Source organism: Cornus florida, unplaced genomic scaffold (genome assembly GCF_030987335.1).
Source record: "Cornus florida cultivar Cherokee Brave unplaced genomic scaffold, ASM3098733v1 CherokeeBrave_3.0.0_Hap2_Chr11, whole genome shotgun sequence".
Lineage (NCBI taxonomy): Eukaryota > Viridiplantae > Streptophyta > Magnoliopsida > Cornales > Cornaceae > Cornus > Cornus florida.
Window position 1 is genome coordinate 27,074,337 of NW_026775581.1, and position 23,821 is coordinate 27,098,157.

Genomic DNA, 23,821 nt, shown 5'->3' on the forward strand with positions numbered 1-23,821 from the left:
TCTAGATGTAGTACGAGGTTGTAGTGGCTGTGTAGCATCATCTGTAACTTGATGTGCGTGCTTTGGTTTGCCATATTTCACCCAACAATAAGGTTTAGTGTGATTTGTACTATTATTGGTTCAATGTGATTTGTACCACCACAATGATGACACTTCATGTCACGTCCACTAGTGCAAAAGAACTCTGTAACAGGTACAGTAGAGCTTTGCCCAAAGATGATCTCAATAGTCAAGAATAAGCATTAAGAGCTGTAGGTAACTTTTTGCTAGTGAGAATCTGATCTTTAAAGCCACAAAGATCTATGTCTAAACCGGATAACAATGAAGCAATTATAAACTCCTCCTCGTGCCGCTTTTGTTGATGAAGATCGGTAGTAGAAGGCTGATGTTACAGTAATTGACCTACAAAATTTTCTAGGTACCGTAGTATTCCGACAATGGTTTCCCAAACTTCTTAGTATCAAAAATCTTCTCATACAATTCATAAACCAAAGAAACATTATTATGGTGTGAAAATGACTTTGCAAGAGAGTCTCAAATCTTCTTAAGAGGAATCACAAATTGCAATTGTACTAGCAATCTCAGGTTCCATACTGTGGCACAACCAAATCATAACAATACAATCCTCACATGCCCAATTTTCAATTTGCTTCTTGTCTTGTCAGAAGAAGGATTTTCAGTAAATATTTCAATTTCTTTTGGCTACGTAGAAAAATCTGAACCACACGAGCTCAAGAAGGATAATAACTCCTATCAATTTTTTGAGCTAATTGACTTGGGCAACTATCCTATTAATTTTTTCGAGTTAATTGACTTGGGCAAATCAACATCATTGACATATTCTGGTTTATTATTAGCCATGGGTGGTTCAATACCAACTGTTTGCACAATTTTCGGCTCTTGAGAAGTGCGGGCGTGCCAGAGTCCTTGACCCGAACTCAGGGTACAAGCCGAACCATATTCCCCATGTTGGATTAGTCCTGAAAATTGGTTAGGCGACTGTAAGGAGGCGGGGAAAACACCTCCTACTGGGTTAGCATTGCCTTGGTAACAAGGACTTAAATTTTTCTCAAATGGTTGATGAAGATGACACAAAGAGTAAAATGAATGAGAAAATAATGGTGGCAAATTGAATGAATACATCTTATTGTTAAAACAAAGTGATATTTCATTAGCATCTAATGAAAATACAAAGGACAAACTAGAATGTAACATAAACTAGAGCATGGGAAATAAAAGTGGAAACATTGATAATTAACAAATACTAAAGAGTAAGACAACGACTATGATAAGTTTACATGAAAGCTGATAAACTAAATAGAAGATGAGTTATAAAACTACACTATGAACTATTCCTAGAAGAAAATAAAAAAGGCCAGTGGCCTAAAAGAGATAAGAAAGAGAAGCATAATGTTGGTTTTTTGGGGTCCTCTTGCTTATAGCCTTAGTTGGATATTTATAGTGAATTTATCTCCAAAGCACCAACCATGTTACCATTGCTTGATGTGTGCCACGTTATCACCTTGCTCATTATTCACCCTTAGATAAGGAAACTATAAAAGTGTGTTGCCCAAGATTTTGGACTTTCCTTACATTGCATACTAACATTGGTTAAACTAAAAGCTCACTTTTCAACTTTACCCAATTCTTGTAATATCATCATTTGATATCTATGTAACATATGGGTGTTTCAAAATTGTTGAAACACTTATATGTATATATGTATTTATGCTGGGGTCTTATTGTAATTAGATATAGGGTTTGTGGCCATTATGTAATTAGGCCTTTATTGTATTATATATAACTCCCTTTATGTTTTAGGGTTAAAGAAATGAGAAAATGGGCTGAGCAATTTAGTCTTTCTCTCGTGTTGTCTCTCCTTCTCTCTGTATCTCTATTCTCATTATATACAAACCTTCATTTCTACATGGTATCAGAGCGGATCGAAATTGTGAGTATGGGAAATTGCAATTGCATTGTTCTTGTATAGATCTGTGGATCTGTTCAGAGCTCATGACGGTGGTGTTATTGCCGTTTTTTGGTTGTCGACGAGCTCGCAGCCTTCTCTTGTCGTCGCTGCTCGTTGCTCGTTGCTCGTTGCTTGGTCTCAGATCTGAAACCCAGTTTGGTTACTCGCGTTGTTGCCATTTCAGTTGTCAACGAATTCACCACTTTCTCTTGTCGTCGCTGATTGCTGCTTGGTCACCGGCGGCTGTCGTCGTCGTTGCTGCTCGTTGTTTGGTCACCGACGGCTGTTGCGAGGTGCATCGCTGCTTGTTGATTCCATCGTCGCTGCCGCTGCGTACTTGCCGGAGAGCTGAGAGACGAATGGTGTTTGGCTACAGGGTGCTCGCTATCCTAATCCAGGTTAATATAATCCGGATTTGTTCCGACCCAATTTAAGGTCTGACCCGTTTAACCCGGTTTAAGGTCTGGTCCGTTTGACCCGATTCAAAATCCGATACGTTCGACCTGATCCAAGATCCGGCCCGTTTGACTGAGTCAAGGTCCGACCCGTTTGACCCGATTCAGGTCCGGCCCGATTTACTTACCGAGTCTGTTCTGCTCCGAGTCTTCTTTTGTTCCCGGTTCAACTCTGGTCTGGCCTTCTCAGGTGCAACAACTTCTTTGGTTCCTCGGTACAGATTTGGCATCTTAACTTGGCGGAGATAAGTTCTTTTTTTTTTTTTTTTGTTCTTTTCATATTCATATCTCCATGCCGAACGATTCAAATGTTGCTTCTGGGTCTACTGGAGTTAAATCTTCTGCAACATATGTTGATCCTATTAGGCTGCAAATTACATCTATGAAATTAAGTAATTCCAATTACTTACTATGGGCTCAAGCAGTAAAGATTTCTTTAAGTGCCAGACGAAAGCTGAAGTTTATTACAACTGATCCTCCATCAAAAACATCAGCAACATATGAGGAGTGGGAAACTGATAACTATATGGTTATGTCCTGGTTGTGGAACAGTATGGAACCTTCAATTGCATCCACTTTTATGTTTGTCAACACTACCAAGGCAATCTGGGATGCAGTTAAAGAAACTTACTCTATGGACACAAATGTTTCTCGCATATATTCATTGTATGAAAAGATATTTCATTCTCGTCAATCTGACTTCTCTGGTCAAGGCCTTGGTGAGTATTACAGTAATTTCAAAAGCCTGTTAGATGAGTTAAATCAGTACCACCCCTTGACTACTGATCCTGATGTTCTCAAGCGACAACGTGAGGAATTTTCTGTTTCTATTTTTCTTGCTGGTTTGCACCCGAACCTTCATAATATTCGGGACCAGATTCTTGCGGGTGATGGAGGACTCCCATCTTTGGGTAACATTTATTCCCGCTTACTTAGGGTTTCAGAACAATCACATGTGACGCCCACTGGAGTGAAAGAAAATTCAGCTATGATGATTCCTTCTATTTTTCCACAGTCCTCTAGAGGTCGTGATAGTCCTAATGGCAACAGAGGGTATGGTGGAAATTCAAGTGATACTCCTAGTGGCAACAGAGGGTATAGTGGAAATTCAGGTAGTTCTCGTGGCGGTAGTGGCCATGATAGAAGTCGCAATCGCCGTGGTCGTGGACGGAGTGACACTCGTATGTGCAGCCACTGTAAGGGTACTAACCATTGAGTTGAGAACTGTTGGACTCTTCATAGGAAACCAGCATGGGCAAATCAAGCAGTGTCTTCCTCTGACCTTGCGGGGTCTCATCCTTCTCTTGGTCAAACTTTTGGATTACCATCACCTGCGTCTACTAGTGACACTGTCACTATCACGAGCTAAGTTCAGTGCATTGGTCAACCAGACAGATCCCAACTCTACTGATGTAGTTAATTTTGCGCAATCAGGTAATATTGCATGCTTGTCCGATTTACAGACTTCAGCATCCCCTTGGATTATTGACTCTGGGGCTTCTACCCATCTCACAGGTGATGCCTCTCTATTTTCTAATTTTCAGAAGTCTAGTTCCTCATCTTTTGTTACTCTGGCTGATGGTAGAACATGTTCCATTATTGGCCAGGGAACAATTAAATTAACCCTATCCATTTCTTTATCCTCTGTGCAATTAGTTCCAAATTTTCCCTTTAATTTATTATCTGTAAGTAAATTGACTCAAGCTCTGAACTGTTTTGTCACATTTTATCCTTCGTCTTGTGTCTTTCAGGACCTCAACACGAAACAGACGATTGGTGGGGGCAGTAACAGAAATGGCCTATACTATTTGGATTGCAAACCTTCCACTGTTGCTTTACATTCCCAGATGTCTATGTACCAATGGCATTATTGGTTAGGTCATCCCTCGTTGCAGTATTTGAAGTCTGCTTTGGCCTTCCTTGAGTCAGTGTCTATTTTAAATTGTGAATCTTGTCAGTTGGGTAAGCACCATAGAGTGTCTTTCCCTCCTCGTATTGTTAATCGTCGGTCTTCTTTATTTGAATTAGTACATACGGACATTTGGGGTCCCGCTCGTCACACTAGTCACTCAGGTTTTTCTTATTTTGTTACCTTTGTTGATGATTATTCAAGGATGACTTGGTTGTTTTTAATAAAAGACCGTTCTGAACTGTTTTCCATATTTCAAATATTTTTAAAAGAAATTGAGATCCAATTTAGGTGTGTTATACGTACTTTACAATCTGACAATACTATGGAGTATGTCAAAAGTGTTATTTCTAGTTTTTGCGACTCTCGTGGTATTTTGCACCAAACTTCTTGTTCTTATACTCCTCAACAAAATGGTGTAGCTGAACGGAAAAATAGGCATTTAATTGAAATAGCTCGCACATTGATGATACATATGCATCTTCCAAAAGCATTTTGGGGCGATGCTGTTTTAACTGCTTGTTATTTAATTAATCGTATGCCATCTTCCGTTCTTAATTGGAAATGTCCTTATTCCTTTGTTTTCCCTACTCGACCATTATTTGCATTGCTGCCTCGTGTTTTTGGGTGTGTGTGTTTTGCTCACATATTACGCCCTGGTGCTGATAAATTGTCTCCTCGTGCCATCAAGTGTCTTTATTGGATACTCTTGGACTCAAAAAGGTTATATATGTTGGGATCCTAGCACTCGTAAGGCTTTTGTGTGCATGGACGTTACCTTTTTTGAGGATACTCCTTATTTTTCTTCACATAGTTCGTCTTTAGATACCGAGCTACTGCTTCCGTTGCCTGTTGTGTCACATTCATTACCCTGTGACCCACCACAATCACCTCATATGCCACTGCCACTTCAAGTGTATAGCCGTCGATCACGAGTAGCACCCCCCCCCCCCAATTGTCTACTTCCATTGAGGCTCTTCCTGCTACTGATGATCTTCCTATTGCATTACGTAAGGGTGTTCGCTCATGTGTCACTGTGCACCCCATATCTAACTTTGTTTCCTATAAAAAGGTATCGCCCTCATTTTCTTGTTTTTTATCCACGTTATCTGCTAGTGTTGTTCCAAAAACTGTGCAGGATGCTCTATCTGATACAGCTTAGCGCAACGCCATGATAGATGAAATGGATGCTCTTCATCATAATAGGACATGGGATCTTGTTTCCTTACCCCCCGGTTCCAAAATGGTTGGTTGTAAATGGGTCTACACTGTCAAATATCTCCATAATGGATCTGTTGAACGATTGAAGGCTCGCCTTGTTGCAAAGGGATACACACAAACCTATGGTATTGATTATGATGAGACCTTTTGTCCTGTTGCGAAGATTTCTTCGATCTGAATCCTTATTTCTATTGCCGCCAATCGCAATTGGCCATTGTTTCAATTAGATGTGAAAAATACTTTCTTACATGGTGACTTACATGAAGAGGTTTACATGGAGCAACCACCTGGATTTGTTGCTCAGGGGGAGTCTCGTTATGCTGTTTGTTGGCTTAAAAAGGCCCTGTACGGATTGAAACAATCTCCAAGGGCTTGGTTTGGAAAATTCTCCGAGGCGGTACTTTCCTTTGGCCTTAACAAATGCGAGACAGATCATTCGGTATTTTACCAACATACTAAAACTGGCTTTATATTTCTTGTGGTATATGTAGATGATATTGTTATAACAAGTGATAATTCTAACGGCATTGCAAAGTTAAAATTGTTCTTACAGAATCGGTTTCACACAAAGGATCTAGGCAAACTCAAATATTTCTTGGGTATTGAGGTTACTAGATCCAAGGAAGGTATAAGTCTATCTCAAAGAAAATATGTGTTGGACTTGTTAAAAGAAAAAGGTATGTTAGGTACTCGCCCTGCTGATGCTCTTATGGACCCAAATATAAAATTATTACCTGATGAGGGTGATTTATTTGACGATCATGGCAGATATCGACGCCTAGTTGGGAAACTAATTTATCTCACTATCACCCGACCTGACATTTCATATGCAGTTAGTATTGTAAGTCAGTTCATAAGTGTTCCGAGAGTACCACATTGGAATGCTGTTCTTCGAATTATTCGATATCTCAAACAAGCTCCAGGTTTTGGATTACTATATAAATCTAATGGCCATCTTAATGTGACAGGTTTCACAGATGCTGACTAGGCTAGTTCTCCCTCAGATAAGAAATCTACTACAGGCTATTGTACACTTATTGGTGGAAACCTTGTTACATGGAAAAGTAAGAAGCAAAAAGTTGTAGCACGGTCTAGCGCTGAAGCAGAGTACAGGGCGATGGCCCATACCTCTAGTGAGTTAACGTGGATACAACATTTTCTTGAAGAACTTGGGTTAATAGTCAAGACTCCTATTCCACTGTTCTGTGATAACCAAGCAACTATTCACATCGCATCCAATCCGGTTTTTCATGAAAGAACCAAGCACATTGAAGTTGATTGTCACTTCACTCGAAAGAAAATATTGAGTGGAAACATTTCTACTCCATTCGTGAAGTCTGAAGATCAATTAGCTGATATGTTTACTAAGGCTCTTGGTCATAATCGGTTAAAAGTAATTTGTTCCAAGCTGGGATTATATGATATAAATTCTCCAGCTTGAGAAGGAGTGTTAAAACACTTATATGTATATATGTATTTATGCTGGGGTCTTATTGTAATTAGATATAGGGTTTGTGGCCATTATGTAATTAGGCCTTTATTGTATTGTCTATAACTCCCTTTATGTTTTAGGGTTAAAGAAATGAGAAAATGGGCTGAGCAATTTAGTCTCTCTCTCTCTTGTTATCTCTCCTTCTCTCTGTATCTCTATTCTCATTATATACAAACCTTCATTTCTACAAAAATGATAGGGAGTTTCACCAAAATAGAACTAAAAGGTCACCCTTTCATTGTTGTTGGCCTAAAAATGCAAAAAAATAATATGTATATGATTGTGGATCAAATTTGGGTGTTAACAACTGCCCACCAACTCTTTGAAAATAGGTTCATACCAAATTTTTGAAGAGTTATTTAGGCTGATTCTCATGTTCAAGGCCATTGTATAGCCAATTTAAGGTAATACAAGCCGAAATGAGTAAAAGAATCTGGTAGCAAATTCCAGTTTTCGGCCAAAATTTTTGACACTTCTAATACTAAAATTTTGCCACTAAATGCTAGCTTGAATATTGCAATCTGTATGGCAGCATTGACCAAATCAAAATTTTGGTCTTTAGTAGCACAATGTAACATCAATATAGATACTAAATATGAGTCTAGATGACTGGCGAAATCCCTTTCTACCGAAAATTCAAAAAGTTTTTTTGTGCGACAAACAAATAAATAATCAAACGTTGGAATAATCTGAATCAACTTGACTCGAAAAATTGGCTAATTTTATTTATAATATAATTAATAATTTTCATTACTTACTGTATTGGACTAATCAATATGAAATATAAGATGTTATGATATGCATCATTTAGATACCGAGTGCCAGAGTATCTGAATATTGTGGTTGTCTTAATGGCCAAGGAAGAACCATAAAATATTCAGCCAATATAAAAACTGGTAGATCCTCCCGGCTCACATGCCAGCCAAACTAACAAACTTAATAGTTGGTGAGCTCCAACAATCCAGTAAGGATGTGAAATATGAAAATAAAATTTCACATCTAAGAAGGAAAAACTCAACCACTCGTCCATAGACCTACAAGTTTTTGTGTCAAACTTTCTACTCGCCGCCATTTTAGTAAAATTAATTGATACTCTTTTAAGGCAGATTTTCCTCCGGTGGTGTTTACCACAATGTCTAACTTTAAAAATTTTGGGGCATGGAAGTGGTGTCGTTTCTTCAGCTGTAACCACCCGGATCACTTCTTGCCCCCCATGTCCTTATAAACATCACCTTCTCGGTTATTGCATCCGAGAATCTGATTCAAGCTATCTTGGCCAACAAAGTGATCATATTTGTGGCCATGCTCAACTATGTGATAATCGTGACCTTTTGGGGAATCAGAGAGTTGAAGCATTCTTTCAAAATCCGCTCCCAAATCTTGAAAAATACTTTTTTGATTTTCTGCAAAACCATTTAAACTTTTTGCTAAATTAACTTTTAAATCTTGTAAAACGGCTCCTTGGTTTGCTAAGGAGGCACTAACATTTTGTAGAGCCGTGACAACGGCTTCTAAATCATCTTTCAACCCTATAGAAGTCCCACAGGGCGTGCCAAAAATTGTTTGCACAATTTTCGGCTCTTGAGAAGTGCGGGCGTGCCAGAGTCCTTGACCCGAACTCAGGGTATGAGCCGAACCATATTCCCCATGTTGGATTAGTCCTGAAAATTAGTTAGGCGACTGTGAGGAGGCGGGGAAAACACCTCCTACTGGGTTAGCATTGCCTTGGTAACAAGGACTTAAATTTTTCTCAAATGGTTGATGAAGATGATGCGAAGAGTAAAATGAATTGAGAAAATAATGGTGGCAAATTGAATGAATACATCTTATTGTTAAAACAAAGTGATATTTCATTAGCATCTAATGAAAATACAAAGTACAAACTAGAATGTGACATAAACTAGAGCATGGGAAATAAAAGTGGAAACATTGATAATCAACTAATACTAAAGAGTAAGATAACGACTATGATACGTTTACATGAAAGCTAATAAACTAAATAGAAGATGAGTTATAAAACTACACTATGAACTATTGCTAGGAGAAAATAAAAAAGGCCAGTGGCCTAAAGGAGATAAGAAAGAGAAGCATAATGTTGGTTTTTTGGGGTCCTCTTGCTTATAGCCTTGGTTGGATATTTATAGTGAATTTCTCTCCAAAACACCAACCATGTTACCATTGCTTGATGTGTGCCACGTCATCACCTTGCTCATTATTCACCCTTAGATAAGGAAACTATGAAAATGTGTTGCCCAAGATTTTGGACTTTCTTTACATTACATACTAACATTGGTCAAACTAAAAGCTCACTTTTTAACTTTACCCAATTTTTGTAATACCATCATTTGATAGCTATGTAACATATGGGTGTTTCAAATGATAGGGAGTTTCACCAAAATAGAACTAAAAGGTCACTCTTTCATTGTTGTTGGCCTAAAAATGCAAAAAATAATATGTATATGAATGTGGGTCAAACTTGGGTGTTACACCAACAGCAACAAGACCAATAAACCTCAACAGCCCAAGTATCCAAACAAGTCTCAGTTGCAGATTCAATCCAAAACACAACAAATTAGTCTAAAAAAAGCAGCTGAACCAAAATTTGGGCAAAAAGTTCAATCCAAAAGCAATGAATCAGAAAAACAACAACCAAGAAGTTCCTTTATGGTAGATGAATCCTTTAGGAGAGATTTCAACACAAAAACAAAATAAAAAAATGCTCCAAAATTCAGGTAAAAAAACCTTGGGCCAAAATTCCGAAAATATTTTGAGAAATGAAAACTACATCCAAACAGCTTCAAAATGCAAAACAAATAACACCATAATTACGTAAAATTCAAGCGATCCAAATGGTATGGTCCTCGACCAGTAGGTGCTGACGTCAGTGTTGGACTATGGTGTTCGGCAACTGGATGTGACTGAGTTCTAGGCTTTGATTTGGCTCTGATTCCAAGTTAAAGTTGAAGGATCTTGTGTTTGTAGAAGTAGCAAGGAAGAGGGAGAGGAAGAAAGAAGAAGAGAGAGGAATTCTGGGATGAGAATGAGTTTTTGCACACCTCACCTGTTTAGATATTGAAAGGATAAAAATACAATAGTGCCCTTAATGAATAAAAGAAATAACAAACTCAAACTCTCTTACAGTAGAAGAAAGAAGGATTAATGTGCGACGTCCATAAATTTTTGGGGAACAAGTTAAATCAAAAGGAGCTAAAAGGGGATTAGAACCTATATATAATGGATCTGCTGGTGAATTCCCTATCATTTAGTTCATCATTGTGGTGGACAAACTTAGCCCTCTTCATTTGGAACTAAAGCAAAGTTTTTTTTTTTCCATTTTTTTCCTTTTTTTGTCATTAACATGTTCCTCTTTATATTTTTTATCATGTTGGTTATATTTGATGATTTCATTTTTTATTTTTACCTGCATTTCCATACGATCGATGAATGTTCTGATATTTTTTATTTTTTTCTTTATCATATGAATAGGAAATTGACAAACTTCCTCTTATCCCAAGCGTATTTGAATTAGTCGGGATATTGTTTTCTTCGGTAAGTATTGTTACATGTTTATGCTCGAGTTAATTGCTAGAAAGATGGAGGAAATAAATGAGAAAACTTTCATTGTTGAATTACTAAAACTTCTTTGGAGCGCCAAATAGGAATAAGAAATCAATTTTCCTTTTCTGTCTGTTATCACATCTCAGGAGTCAAATGAGTATCTTACATATAGTATATTTTTCATGCACACTATTTCTTTGTTCACATATTAACTCGGAAGTCTTTCTGTTTCAGTGGTTCATATATCGCTATCTCTTATTCAAACATGCTCGGTAAGTATTTTTTTTTGGTTTTTTTTTTTTTCTTCACAATTGGTGATGTATTAAGAAAATAGAAAAAGAATTACAGGAGGGCATACCCTCAAAAAGAAAAACAGCTGGGCAAGAGAAAACAATTGAGAATGCCCATTTCCAGTACAAGCCAAAGACTTGCCAAAAAAATTACAGAATATCATAGAGGAACCATGGATATCAAGAAACTCAAACACGATCTGTCTAGCTACAACCTCAAGGTCTCTCACAGCATCACCATGCATCCTTGCATTCCTCTCCTGCCAAATGCCCCAAATCATGGCAATGAAAATACATCTATGCCCCAATAGTTTTGAACCTCCCTAAATTGAGCTGCATCCCAACCCAGTATTACGCCAAGCCAATGCCAAGCAGTATGAGAAAACTTACGAGTCCCAAACAGATGGTCTCTTGAGTCTCCTGATAGCAATTAGAGCACCTTGCTGCCAGCTGCACTTTTCTTCTCTGTTGGGAGAGAAATTATGTTCGTGCTCATCATTGAATTAAAAAGCATAGTTCCCGTAAAACAATGACAATCTCGATCCAGCTAAATCAAGCATAATATAATACTAGAAGGAAGAGTTATTTTTGTTATTTTTTTCGGCTTAACCTCTCAATCATCCTTAACTTAAGAATTGTGATTTATGCCTCTGAATGTAATCGTGGTAACCACCTCCTCTCTGTATCTGAAGACGGAACCCTTCCCATCTGTGTACCAACACGCAAATCTGTTTGCCACCTAGTTGTATTAATATAATAGTACAGCTTTTTTACATTGGAAGTTGGAAATTGCTCAGGCTTGCATATATTATCTGTTTTCTTTTTGCTGCACAGAGAGGAGCTATTTCAGACCGGCAAGAAGTTCATATCAGATATTTTGGGCCAGTAATATGCAGTCGGATAAGATTGTATTGTAATATTATATTTGTCTACAATTTTTATTGTTGTAGCATTGAAAAAAAATGTAACCTGCATTTATGCAATGGACAATGTCAGCTCTGTAATATACCATGACAAAGTATTTAACTAGTAGTCCCTTTGTTCTGTGGTTCCAGTTCCAGATGGATTGATAATTTGATTTACCAATTTTATTCTATTTCCTTTTTAGTTTTCCGTTGAACATTTTCTACTCTTATTTTCTTTTCTTGCATTCTATGGTTTCCTTTAGATTTGCTTTGGTGTGCTTTATGAATTTTTAGGGTTAAAAGGCCATCAGATGAAGGATACAGAAAATATTTTCTGAGCGAAAGGAATGCAGAAAATGTTTTGGGTTATTTCAGGGAAAGCTCACAAATGACTTCTGGGTTAAAAAGAAGTGATTGTTAGGAAAACAAGGAGGTGCTATAAGGTTGAAGGTTAGGCCACAGTGAGTGTACTATATATATAGTACACTCACTGTGGCCTAACCTATATACATATATGCGCGTGTCATTTTATCTACACTAAATCAGCATGGTGAAAGTCTAGGTTATACTTGCTGTTGGAAGGATTGATTTATTTGGTTCACATCAGGATTTTAAATGAAGTCATCAAGGTTAATTGTTTTGTGTGTGTGAGTGTGTGAATAACTGATGTATTGTCACTCTTTTGGTCAAAGTGATCTCTACCAAGCACACTCCTGCTCCTTTCTCTGGGAGTGGGGATGTGCCGTTTTGTCTCCTCGACGTCGTCGAGGATCTCTGTTATCAGAGTCTCTCTCGTTTAATCGAGAGTTTGTGTTTTTCGATCACATGTTTTGAGCCGTCTCAGCAAATGGATGGTTTTTGGGTTGCCGAAGATGGATCTGTTTGGATGATCCTTTATGGAGCTTCTTTTTGTGAAGCGATTTGCAATGGGGAGTAGATCTGCTGCATCTGAGCACTATGCCGGAGTCCGACGTCTCTGGTGCTTGTGATGTTGTGCTCGGTCGTCTCCAACTGTCCTATGACATCATGGCTGACGTTTTGGGCCGATATTTTCGATGTTCTATTTTCCTTCCTAGTGGGTCCGGTCCTTGGCTATGCTAGCACCTTCTAGATATAGGTTGTTGTCAAGGCTGTGATCTTCACATTAGTGCGTGTTAGTTTTGCTTTGGATAGTTTTGTGCATTTTGGCTTCGAATGTGTTTCTTTGTTGTATATATGGTTTACTGTTCTTGCCCATGTAGATACAACTTCTAGATATAGGTTGTTGTCAAGGCTGTGATCTTGACATTAGTGCGTGTTAGTTTTGCTTCGGATAGTTTTGTGCATTTTGGCTTCGAATGTGTTTCTTTGTTGTATGTATGGTTTACTGTTCTTGCCTATGTAGATGCCGTATGGCAGTTCTCTTGTCAGATGACAAAAAAAAAAAGGCACCCATTGACATCAAGCTGTGTCAAATGTCTGTGGTCACTTGGGCTTGGGGTTGATACTGGCTTCGTTACCTAAGGCGGTGTTGGGTCTGAAATTTTTAAATATTTGACATTTTGTTGTGAAAGTAAATTATATGTGGCCATCATCAATTACTTTGTACCAATTATATGTTTTGATAGATGTCAGAAGAAGAAAATTATGATTAAAATATGATTGTGTGTATGGGCGTGGGCAGTAAATAAAAAATGGGGGGAAAAAAGCTGTAAAGTGAGAGTGAGAATCTGCCTATAAATATACATGAATTGTGTTAAATTTAGGATACTGAAAAGAGAAGAAGTAATAGAAAGTTCATTGTGTCTTTGTTTTTTTTTATCTCCTGTGTTTCATATTTCTTGTTCAATATTTACTCTATATTTATAAAACATTAAAAATACTAATCAATGTCATTTCTCCCACGCCCAATTGTGGATGCTAATACATTAAAAATGGTGGAGAAACTTTAGACATGAAGTGTCACTCTTATATTATGTGCATGCTTTCGCTCTTGTTCCTGATTTTACTACATGTGATTTAGATTTTATTACTTTCATACTCCCGCTCCGACTCCATATGACTTAGCCACAAATTGAGTATTACCACCAAAAAAAAAAAAAACCTATGCACAAAATATTAAGCAAGCCACCACGAAAATAATAGCCAAATGGCATTTTCATTTTTTTATTGTGTGTGATATTATTACCTCTTCAAATAATAGGGTTCAAAAGTTTATTATTCCTCTCTCTCTATGGTTTGGAGAGTTCGAGTTTCGTTTGCAATTTGCCAGACAATATGTTTGTGGGTTTATGTGTTCTTCTTTTTGTTGTCAATATCCAAAAAAATAGAAAAAATAAAAATCATGTTTAATATTTCCACTAAAAGAATGTCACAGTTTAGTAAACATGACACTCTTTCGACACGAAGATAGTATAATATTTTTTTTGCTTTTCATATTTTAAAAACAATTCTTGTTACTTAATTTTACCAACCTAACATGTTAAAAACGGAAAAGGAAAACAAGAAAATCTTCCTTGCTTTTTGTTTTTTACTGCAGCCGGAAATTGCTACACAAATTCAGTGTAGCTTCCCACTACTAAAACGTTTAGACGCCCTAACGATCCTCTCTCTCCACTTTCTCTCTCTGCCACAATCTCATTCTCATCCCACCCGGTCGGCGATCGCCTGCCGACGACGGAGATGACACCACCCGCCACTCATCGACGACCGACAACTTACAGTTGTGTAAGTACTCTGTCATCTTCATCTCTCCTTTCTCCCCCCTCTCAGAGTAAAAGCTCTCTTTCTCTCTCATCCTCATGTCTCTTTCTCTCTCTTTCTTCTCGTATCTTTAGTTTTTGGAAATAGTAGGCATTACTGAACATGATTTTGTTTTCTGTTTCAGCTCTAAGAAATGAGAATCGTGGATTTTTCTTTTGAGTGACAGCAAAACAAAAAATGATCTGGTTACTATTCGGACACTAAGAGAATCACTCGCAACAAAGTTGACCTTTTGTCTATGCAATTATTTAAAAAGTGTATATCTTCTCTACGCTCTGAATTTTCAAATGCTTCTCCAAATGACAGCAAAGATAAAGAAAGGCTCTCTTTCTCCATATATGCTACTGACCTCTCTTATCAACTCTACCACTTTCTTGGATTCATCATGTACTATTCACTACCATTACCATTCCCCATATCACTCTCTTGCATCAGCAATGCCTAACACCATTCCTTCTTCTCCTGAATTTCATGCCCAACCAACCCATTTTTCGTACTTCAACTACGTGTCTCTCCTCCAATCTTGTATCGCTCAAAGGGCAATCAAGCCTGGAAGGCAGCTTCACGCCCAACTCTGCCTTACTGGACTTGGATTAAATACCAATTTAGCCACCAAACTCGTCAATTTGTACTCTCTCTGCGACTATTTATCAGATGCACACCTTCTGTTTGATAGAATTCCCAAAGGCAATATCTTCCTTTGGAATATTTTGATTCGTGGGTATGCGTGGAATGGGCCTTATGAGGTTGCCATCTCGCTCTACTACCGAATGCTTGATCATGGCCTTGTTCCTGATAATTTTACGTTACCATTTGTCCTTAAGGCGTGCTCGGCACTCTCTGCAATTGAAGTGGGGAGGGACATTCATGAGCATGTGAAGCGTACTGGGTGGGAAACGGATGTCTTTGTGGGTGCTGCACTTATTGATATGTATTCAAAATGTGGTTGTGTTGGTAGTTCCCGTCAAGTGTTTGATAAGATTCTGGGTAGAGATGTTGTCGTATGGAATTCTATGCTTGCTGCATACTCCCAAAATGGGCACCCCGAGGAATGCTTGTCGCTATGTGGTGAGCTGGCGTCAGCTGGTTTCAGACCCACTGATGCTACTCTTGTCACTGCTATCTCCGCTTCTGCTGACATAGCTGCCATTCCACAAGGCAGGGAGCTTCACGGGTTTGGTTGGAGACATGGGTTTGGATCCCATGACAAAGTGAAAACTGCCCTGGTAGATATGTATGCCAAGAGTGGTTATGTAAAGGTTGCTCGGAATTTGTTTGAAAAGCTTAGGGAGAAAAGAATTGTTTCTTGGAATGCTATGATCACTGGGTATGCTATGCATGGTCATGCTGCTGAAGCACTTGACTTGTTTGAGCAGATGACTGTAGAAGCTCAGCCAGATCATATAACTTTTGTGGGCGTTCTGTCAGCTTGCAACCATGGAGGTTTGCTCAAAGAAGGGCAAAATTTCTTTGAATCAATGAAGAGAGATTACCATATAGAACCAAGTGTTCAGCATTATACATGCATGGTTGATCTCCTTGGCCATTGTGGTCGATTAGACGAGGCTTACAATCTCATAATGAAGATGACAGTGATGCCAGATGCTGGTGTCTGGGGTGCTTTGCTTAATTCATGTAAAATCCATGCAAATGTGGAATTAGGGGAACAGGCACTAGAGAGGTTGATTGAGCTTGAACCTGATGATTCTGGTAATTACGTGATTTTATCGAACATTTATGCTCAAGCAGGGAAATGGGAAGGAGTTGCAAAGATGAGAAAACTAATGACTGATCGTGGACTGAAGAAAAGCATTGCTTGCAGCTGGATTGAAGTGAAAAACAAAGTCCATGCATTTCTTTCTGGAGATACTTCTCATCCTATGTCTGATGAGATATATGGTGAGTTAGAAAGGTTGGGAGAGCTAATGGCAGAGGCTGGCTATGTTCCAGATACTACACCTGTTTTCCATGATGTGGAGGATGATGAGAAGACCAAAATGGTTTGCAGTCATAGTGAAAGGCTAGCAATTGCATTTGGACTCATAAGTACGCCTCCTGGAACCAAGCTTTTGGTGACCAAAAACCTCCGAATTTGTGAGGACTGCCATGTTGCGATCAAGTTTATCTCAAAAATTACGCAGAGGGAAATCACCATAAGAGATGTCAACCGATATCATCATTTCAAAGATGGCATGTGCTCTTGTGGTGATTATTGGTGAAGGGAACAAAAACGAAAGTAAACTTGGGGTTAAAAATTATTTGTCACCTGGAAGAGTTCAGAATTTGGGAAAAAACCGGAAAGTTTTGAGAAGGAGCAGTTATAAACAAAACTGAGTGGAGCAAAAGCAATGAATTCTAATACAAAGGGATACTGATCCTTGTTATTATGCCAACAAGGTAAATCCTCGCTCTTTTCAGAACACCCTTCAGTCAAAATCCACGTTCTTTGCTTGCTCTGATCTATTGACATTGTTTCTGGGTTCTTAAAGTGAGAAAACCAATTTAAAAAAATTCAAACTTTTTTTCTTGTCTTTTTTGCCCTGTTTTTCCTTCAGATTTAGTTGAGATACACATCGCTTCAATAGTTGCAAACCTTCCTCCACCACTATTCCGTCAATGGCTGAAAACCCCTTTTGAGAACTCTTCAAAATTTGCAGTCTCTCCTCTCTCTCCTTGGAGGTATGCCTGATTGACTTTGATATAACCAATTACAATTCTGATTCAATGTTTATTATTGTGAAGCTTCATTGTGTGTTGCTTGTTGAATGTCTGTTTCCATATGGCATGTCTTTTCAGTTTTTTTGTTGAATTCTGTGTGTAGAATTCTAATGCTTTAGTAAAGTTTTTTTTTTTTTTTCCTGGTTTCCAATTTTGGTCTTTTTATTTTTGTAGTTAAATGCAGCTGCTTTATGTGACTCATTGGCCGACTTTAGATTCATGTAGGTTTGTGAAATCATAATCATCTGAGTAGAGTACTTATTCTATGAAAGTAAGATGGGATACCTGTAAATTAAGCTTAAGACCTTGATTTCTGCTTGACTTCTTCCCTCTGGATGTAGATTTTACTAGTGGAAGTTTCTCTGACATTCAAAATTTTGATTCAATCTATGTACTGTTCCGAAAAGTTGAAGGCTCCGAATGGAGTCTAATGTCCTTGTTAGAAAACTAATTATGAAAATCACTGGAGTGTGAAAATTCAGCATGAGGGAATATAGTTCGTATGGGCATAACTAGTGCTGTGGTTTTCCTACTAGTTTCCTTGTATAGAATATTTGAAGTGAGGGACTGGGGCTCATTCTATCTAATTTACTGTAGAACTTCATGCTTTTAGGTTTCAATTTTCCTTCTTGGGTTCATTATATTTTCCATTGCAGAGAGACAAAGTCATGTTGCTGTTGCGTGCAAAGGCAATGGGTGAGAGATCCGATTCTTCAACCTCCTTGAGTATTGTTAAATCTGTTCAAAACATTGTGACCTCTCTCTCTCTCTCTCTCTCTCTCTCTCTCTCTCTCTCTCTCACTCACTCACACACACACACACATGCGCATGCGCTCTTGCATGGACACACATTTTTAAAATCCAATAGTTGCCAATTTTAACAAAAATGGCATAGTGATTAGTCAATGCCCAGAGTGCATGGGCAAATTTCTCACTCTGAATTCTCTTTCTTTGTTCCTTCCCTGCTGCCTTCGGTCTCATCCTTTTTTCTTTTTCCTTTAAAATTGACTAGCAAGTTCAGCTTGTGACTACAAAAGCTTGGGCACTTGTTAATTTTGTTGGGATACTTCAATCTGCTGACAGATTCAATCATAAAAAATTTCATTGTCTTCTATGTTACATAATCTCTTCTAAATGCATGAAGACTCGTGTTAGACGCGCCTTGCATTTATGACGTGTCTGGTTCTAAAAGACCCACAAACATATCCTGTAATTTAGATTAACCATGCTAAAATGCATACGAAATTCTTTAATCATGGTCCTCTATGATGTGGTTAGTTCAAAGCAAGTGAAGTCTCCATGTGGAATACTTTGTGCTGCATAATACACCACGTCTTCCTAAGTGAGAGAATAATAAGCACCAAACATATGGATATTTAGCCGTCTTCTTGTCTCCTTTGTTTGGGAATTTAATAAAACCGACGCTTACATATACCCACACTTGGAACAATTAGTCATGTCCACCGAACATAAATTGACTTTGTATTGCGGTTGTATATTTCTTTTATTCATATTTAGCAACTTTTATTCATATTTAGTAACGATATTCTAAAGAATGTACCAACTTTCTCGTCTTTTTCATGCTGTTAGTAGTGCTGTCTGATTTTTTTGCTTTGGTTTGTTTGAACAGTGGGATAAATCTTAATATCGATGAAGACCAATAAGGAATGCATCAATTGGTTGATGTCCCCAAGAAAATTTTTGTTGATCAAGTTCAATCAAAAGTGTTGGTCACAACATTAGAAAGGCATTACTAAAGGGCATAAGAACCTATATATAGTGGATCTGATGGTGAATTTTCTGTAATTTAGTTCATGATTAACTTAGCCCTCTTAAGTGTGTGGAGCATAAATGCAATTTTATGTAGAGTAGTAATACTCACACCAAACACTTGCGGTGAATTGTGTAACCTAATAATTTTTAATTGGTTATTTATACCAAATACAATTAAGTGAAAGTGTGGAGCATAAATGCAATTTTCTGTAGAGTAATGATACTCACACCAAACACTTGCAGTGAATTGTGTAACTTAATAATTTTTAATTGATTATTTATACCAAATACAACTAAGTGAAGGGTTTCACTTCCTTATTTATTGCATAATTGACCGATTAAAAGAGTAGGTCTAGCAATTCATATTCGGTGAAAATTATTTTCCTTTCCCTAATTTAGTTTATCATTATTGTGAACGAATTTTCAAACTACCTGTATATGGTGGATCTGATGCTAAATTTTATGTAATTTAATTCATGATTATTTTGGACGAACTTAACCCCTCTTAAGTGTGGAGCATAAATGCAATTTTCTGTAATTTAGTTCATCATTATTGTGGATGTATTTTCTGAAATAAAGTTCTTGATTAATGAGAGATTTATTTTCATTCTTTCGGCCAAAATGATCTAATTCTAAATCACATAGAGCGAGAGCGAATTCGAGAACGGAAACGTGAGAGCGGTGGAATAAAGTCATAAATAATAAGAATTTGAGCGAGAGCGTGCACGTAACATGAGAGTGGGAGCACACTCGGAGTGTGAGAGTGATACCTGTTGAAAAAAGAATTGTGTGACTTAGAATTGTGATCTGGTAAATTTTTAATGGGCATGTAGTCTAATGTATAACCTCCCCATCCTCAAACAGAAGGGAGGGGTTCAAGATCGGGCGTGAGCAAGAAGTGTGGTTTTTTTTTTTTTTTGGTTTCTGAATAAAAAATAAAATAAAAATGTCTGATAAATTTTAAAGACTAATTGTATGTAATTTTCATTTGAATTCACTACTCTGGCAATAGTAAAATTTCAAGTTATGAGGTATTTGTGTGTAGTATTGCCAGTACTGAATTGATGATTAAGTACTGATTTGATGCTTCCAAATATAAGGGTATTTATGAAAATATTAATTTATTGTCAAGTTGAGAAATCTTGAAAAGTTAATTTTCCTAAATATCTTGAAAAGTAATAGAAGGGTATTTATGAAAATATTAATTTATTGTCAAGTTGAGAAATCTTGAAAAGTTTATTTTTCTAAATATCTTGAAAAGTTAATGATACGTTTGACAGTACCGAAAGTCTTTTTATGTATAAGAAAAAACAACAAAACAAACAAGTTTTTTCTTAGATTTTATTTTCTACTTCCAAATCTAAGCCCGTGTTTAAAGATCTTGTTTTTTGTATACGTACAAAATATCTTTACCCACTTATTCTTTTCCTGCTTTTCTAGTCAACAGTTTGATACTGGGAAATTATGAGATATTTGTGTGCTATCCAGTTGAGATTGCGCAACAGATTGCGCTTGGGAGCATGGAAATGAATTAGTGATTTGAAATTGGAAAAAATTTAACTTAAATTTTGAACTAAATTTTTTTTAATTTTAAATTCAAAATATGGATTTGATACTCGTAAATATAGGAGTGTTATTTGGTGACATATCTGAGTCACGGTCTTTTTCATTCAGGTCCGGTGACTCACACTAAGAGCTACATGTTTAGACTGCAGCAGCAGAACTAATTCTATCAATTTCAATTTTAAAACTCTAATTCAGTACCCGCCAACCGTAGCGGGCCATTTATGAAAACTATTAATTTATCTCATTTTGAGGAACAAATATTTTGGAACAGTATATATATATATATATATATATATATAATAAACTGGGAGGGAAATTAACTTTTATTATCATAATAAATAAATTTTTTTAAAGAAAAAAGAACAATAGCTGCTCTTCTTGATTGAATGGTCTCTGTTGTCAAGCTTAAATGCGAAGGGGAAAAAAAACCTATTACTACTACTTTTTCCTTTTCCTGCTTTTCTAGTCACTAGAAAAGCAGGAAAAGGAAAAAGTAGTAGTAATAGGGTTTTTTTTTTTTTTTTTTTTTTTTTTTTTTTTTTTTCTTCTTCGCATTTAAGCTTGACAACAGAGACCATTCAATCAAATATAACATTAGTAATGAATAAAATAAATAAAAATAATAATTAAAAAAAAAAAAAAAATAGTGTGAACGTGAGAAAACTATTTTAATAAATTTATCATTGTAACCTTTAAATTAATCATCGTAATTTTTTCATAATAAAAGAAATTTATTTTTTGAAAGGTTAAAAATGGTAAGAAAAGGTGAGACGATGTTCTCTCCTCCTTCCCTTTTTCTTCCTCTTACATATTTTGATTTTTCTAAATATTACTCTACTAATTTTAAAAATATCATCTTAAGTTTTTGGCTCAAGTATAATTGTGCAGTAAAATTTATTTAAATAAATAAATAAATAGGATCTTGTCTGTTCTTTTAATGCACCAATGAAATAATAGTGTTAGCCTATCATAAAAAAATAATAATAAAAATAAAAATAAAAAAAATCCATTATAAGTCACATAGATGCGCCCCTAATAATAATATGAAGTTGATTTGAAAAAGATTTCAATAAAATGTGTGTGAAAAAGATTGATTTTATTTCTTAATTTTTGGTCGGAAAAAAAATGATTGATTTGATCGGCCAACAAATTGAGAAGATCTTGGGGGCATTATGGTCAAATAATATATTCTGGTGATGTTAATTGGGTATGCTCGTGTGCATGTGCTCCCCTCAAATACTACAACTATAATCCATGTGATTCTGACCACCGATCCCACAGCTGTCATCAATTGATTACCTCAATTTAATTGCTTTCGCGCAAGAGAAACGTTAAATTCTCTCTATCTACCTAGACAACATGACATCTGTCTCTCTCCTTCCCACCTAAACAAATGGGAAGTCATTAGATTTTTATGATATTTTTCATGATTTTTGTAAGTACTATGTTTGTTGATTAAATATATATTTTTAATTTTTTATAAAATATAATATATTATTACGTATTATATTTTTTAGTTATTAATTTTTAAATTTTATTATTATGTGAATTTAATATTTTTACATTTAAAGTCACCTTTTAATTATCTATCAACGGGTTTAGAATAAACGTTGAACAATTAACAAAGGTTTTTGAGATAAATGGACAAATGTCCACTCGTTACACCATCCCTATATAATTTGTTCAAATGAAAAGCCAATATAATTTATCTTAAAAAAATGAATATTATTATTATATCATGAATTAGTATATAATATATATATATTTATTATTAGCAAGAAATTCACACACCCATTTTACTCTTTTGGAGAATAAAATTTTCATCATTCACTTTAAAAGATAGAAAAAATACTATTGAGCCACAAGGCCCTTGATCTTAATGAATTAATATATGAATTACATTATAGTACACCGTAATATATAAACTGCAGCAAATAAAATTATTCAATTGTTTACTTTTTACTACGGAGGCAATTTGTTTTGTCCCGCCGGTGTCCTGCCCCTTCCCATCTCTAATGGCATGAGTATAAAAATTATTTATGTATTGTAAAAATGGGTATAGAATAAAATTTTAAACCTGTCGCGGCTTACTAGGCGGACCCCGCCATTTATTTTTTTAGATTTTTATATAAGTTATAACTTTTGCTATCTGTTATGCTCTTTGTTGTTGTTGTTGTTATTATTATTATTATTATTTTGCAATGCTCTTTGTTATTTATCCCTTTTGCTTAAATCCCAAAAGACAAAAGTACAAAAACTTAAATAGGGCGAGACAGGGGTGGATACGGGTACACTTATCTCTCAATGGGCGGGTATGAATTGTGAGTTTTAAACCCACTACGAGTATGAGATTGTTCATAATTAAACCAAAAAGATATGAATTTAGACAAATAGATGTCGTACCCTCCCTGTTGTCATTCCTACTTCTTACTCCTATTTCTTTTTAAGGGGTTGTGATTGAATTAAATAATCATTTTCTAAAATAATTATTTGGGAAACAAAAAATTTTCTCCTTATTCAAGTTTTCAAACTCGAGTCTTTCAAAATATGTGGTCAAGGATTTAATCATCATATAGCCAAAATGAGTGTGTTATTGACCAAGATAAAAAAATATATATGTAAAATAATTTTTCTTTTCTTTTCTTGGTATGCAACGGTGGTATCGAACCTTTTAAAACACCCCCATAACCCTCACCACTCACATGCAGTTCTCAAGAAAAATCTTTAAAAATGGGAGGTAAAATACAAAAACCTACTTAGTTTGTAACTTTGAAAACACTTATCAAGAACTCTTTAAAAATAATTCTTTAAAAACAAATCTTTTTATAACCAAATTTTCATAAAACAATTTTTAGAAACTTAAACCAAACATATATATATATTATACTTCTCATGATTTCATTTTGTCATCATATGTTGGTAATTTTTCCTTTGTACAGTTAGTCAATTTCATTTTACATTTTAAATTGAACTAATTTTTTTTCAATTTTATCAGTATAATTTTTAAGACTCCAATTTCATGCAATCGAACATATTAAATATTTAGGTTAAGACTTAAAAATTAAAAATTACCCTTTGGCCTAATAGCAAAGACTTGGGTCCTTTACCCTCACGAAGCTTCAAGTTCGATTTTTCATATGTGCGAGTAATTTTTTGAAATCACAATTCATGATCATAGGCATAGTCTGAATCTTATATAACTCATGCAGTGAATCATCTTACA

General features: G+C 36.1%; 2 protein-coding genes across 6 annotated transcripts in view; both read left to right on the plus strand.

Moving 5' to 3' along the window:
- LOC132285842 (uncharacterized) overlaps nucleotides 1–11,992 on the plus strand; it is a 41,435-nt gene extending 29,443 nt beyond the window's left edge. Inside the window, exons 8-10 of the mRNA XM_059788071.1 lie at nucleotides 10,533–10,595; nucleotides 10,839–10,876; nucleotides 11,729–11,992. Coding sequence (XP_059644054.1) covers nucleotides 10,533–10,595; nucleotides 10,839–10,876; nucleotides 11,729–11,783 — 156 coding nt within the window. The 3' untranslated portion in view covers nucleotides 11,784–11,992. The remainder of the gene's footprint in view (nucleotides 1–10,532; nucleotides 10,596–10,838; nucleotides 10,877–11,728) is intronic.
- A 2,358-nt stretch (nucleotides 11,993–14,350) lies between these two features.
- On the plus strand, nucleotides 14,351–19,418 carry LOC132285169 (pentatricopeptide repeat-containing protein At4g21065-like). 5 transcript variants are annotated; one of them, XM_059787336.1, is made up of 5 exons: nucleotides 14,351–14,505; nucleotides 14,666–16,938; nucleotides 17,097–17,220; nucleotides 17,916–17,955; nucleotides 18,890–19,406. In XM_059787336.1, exon 2 carries the CDS (start codon nucleotides 14,829–14,831, stop codon nucleotides 16,758–16,760), a length of 1,932 nt encoding a protein of 643 aa, XP_059643319.1. In that variant the 5' UTR covers nucleotides 14,351–14,505; nucleotides 14,666–14,828; the 3' UTR covers nucleotides 16,761–16,938; nucleotides 17,097–17,220; nucleotides 17,916–17,955; nucleotides 18,890–19,406. The 5 variants fall into 5 exon arrangements, with proteins under 5 accessions (XP_059643319.1, XP_059643317.1, XP_059643321.1 ...); XM_059787334.1 differs by having other exon boundaries at nucleotides 17,916–18,011; nucleotides 18,890–19,349; XM_059787338.1 differs by lacking the exon at nucleotides 17,097–17,220 and having other exon boundaries at nucleotides 18,890–19,418.
- The last annotated feature ends 4,403 nt before the right edge of the window (nucleotides 19,419–23,821 follow it).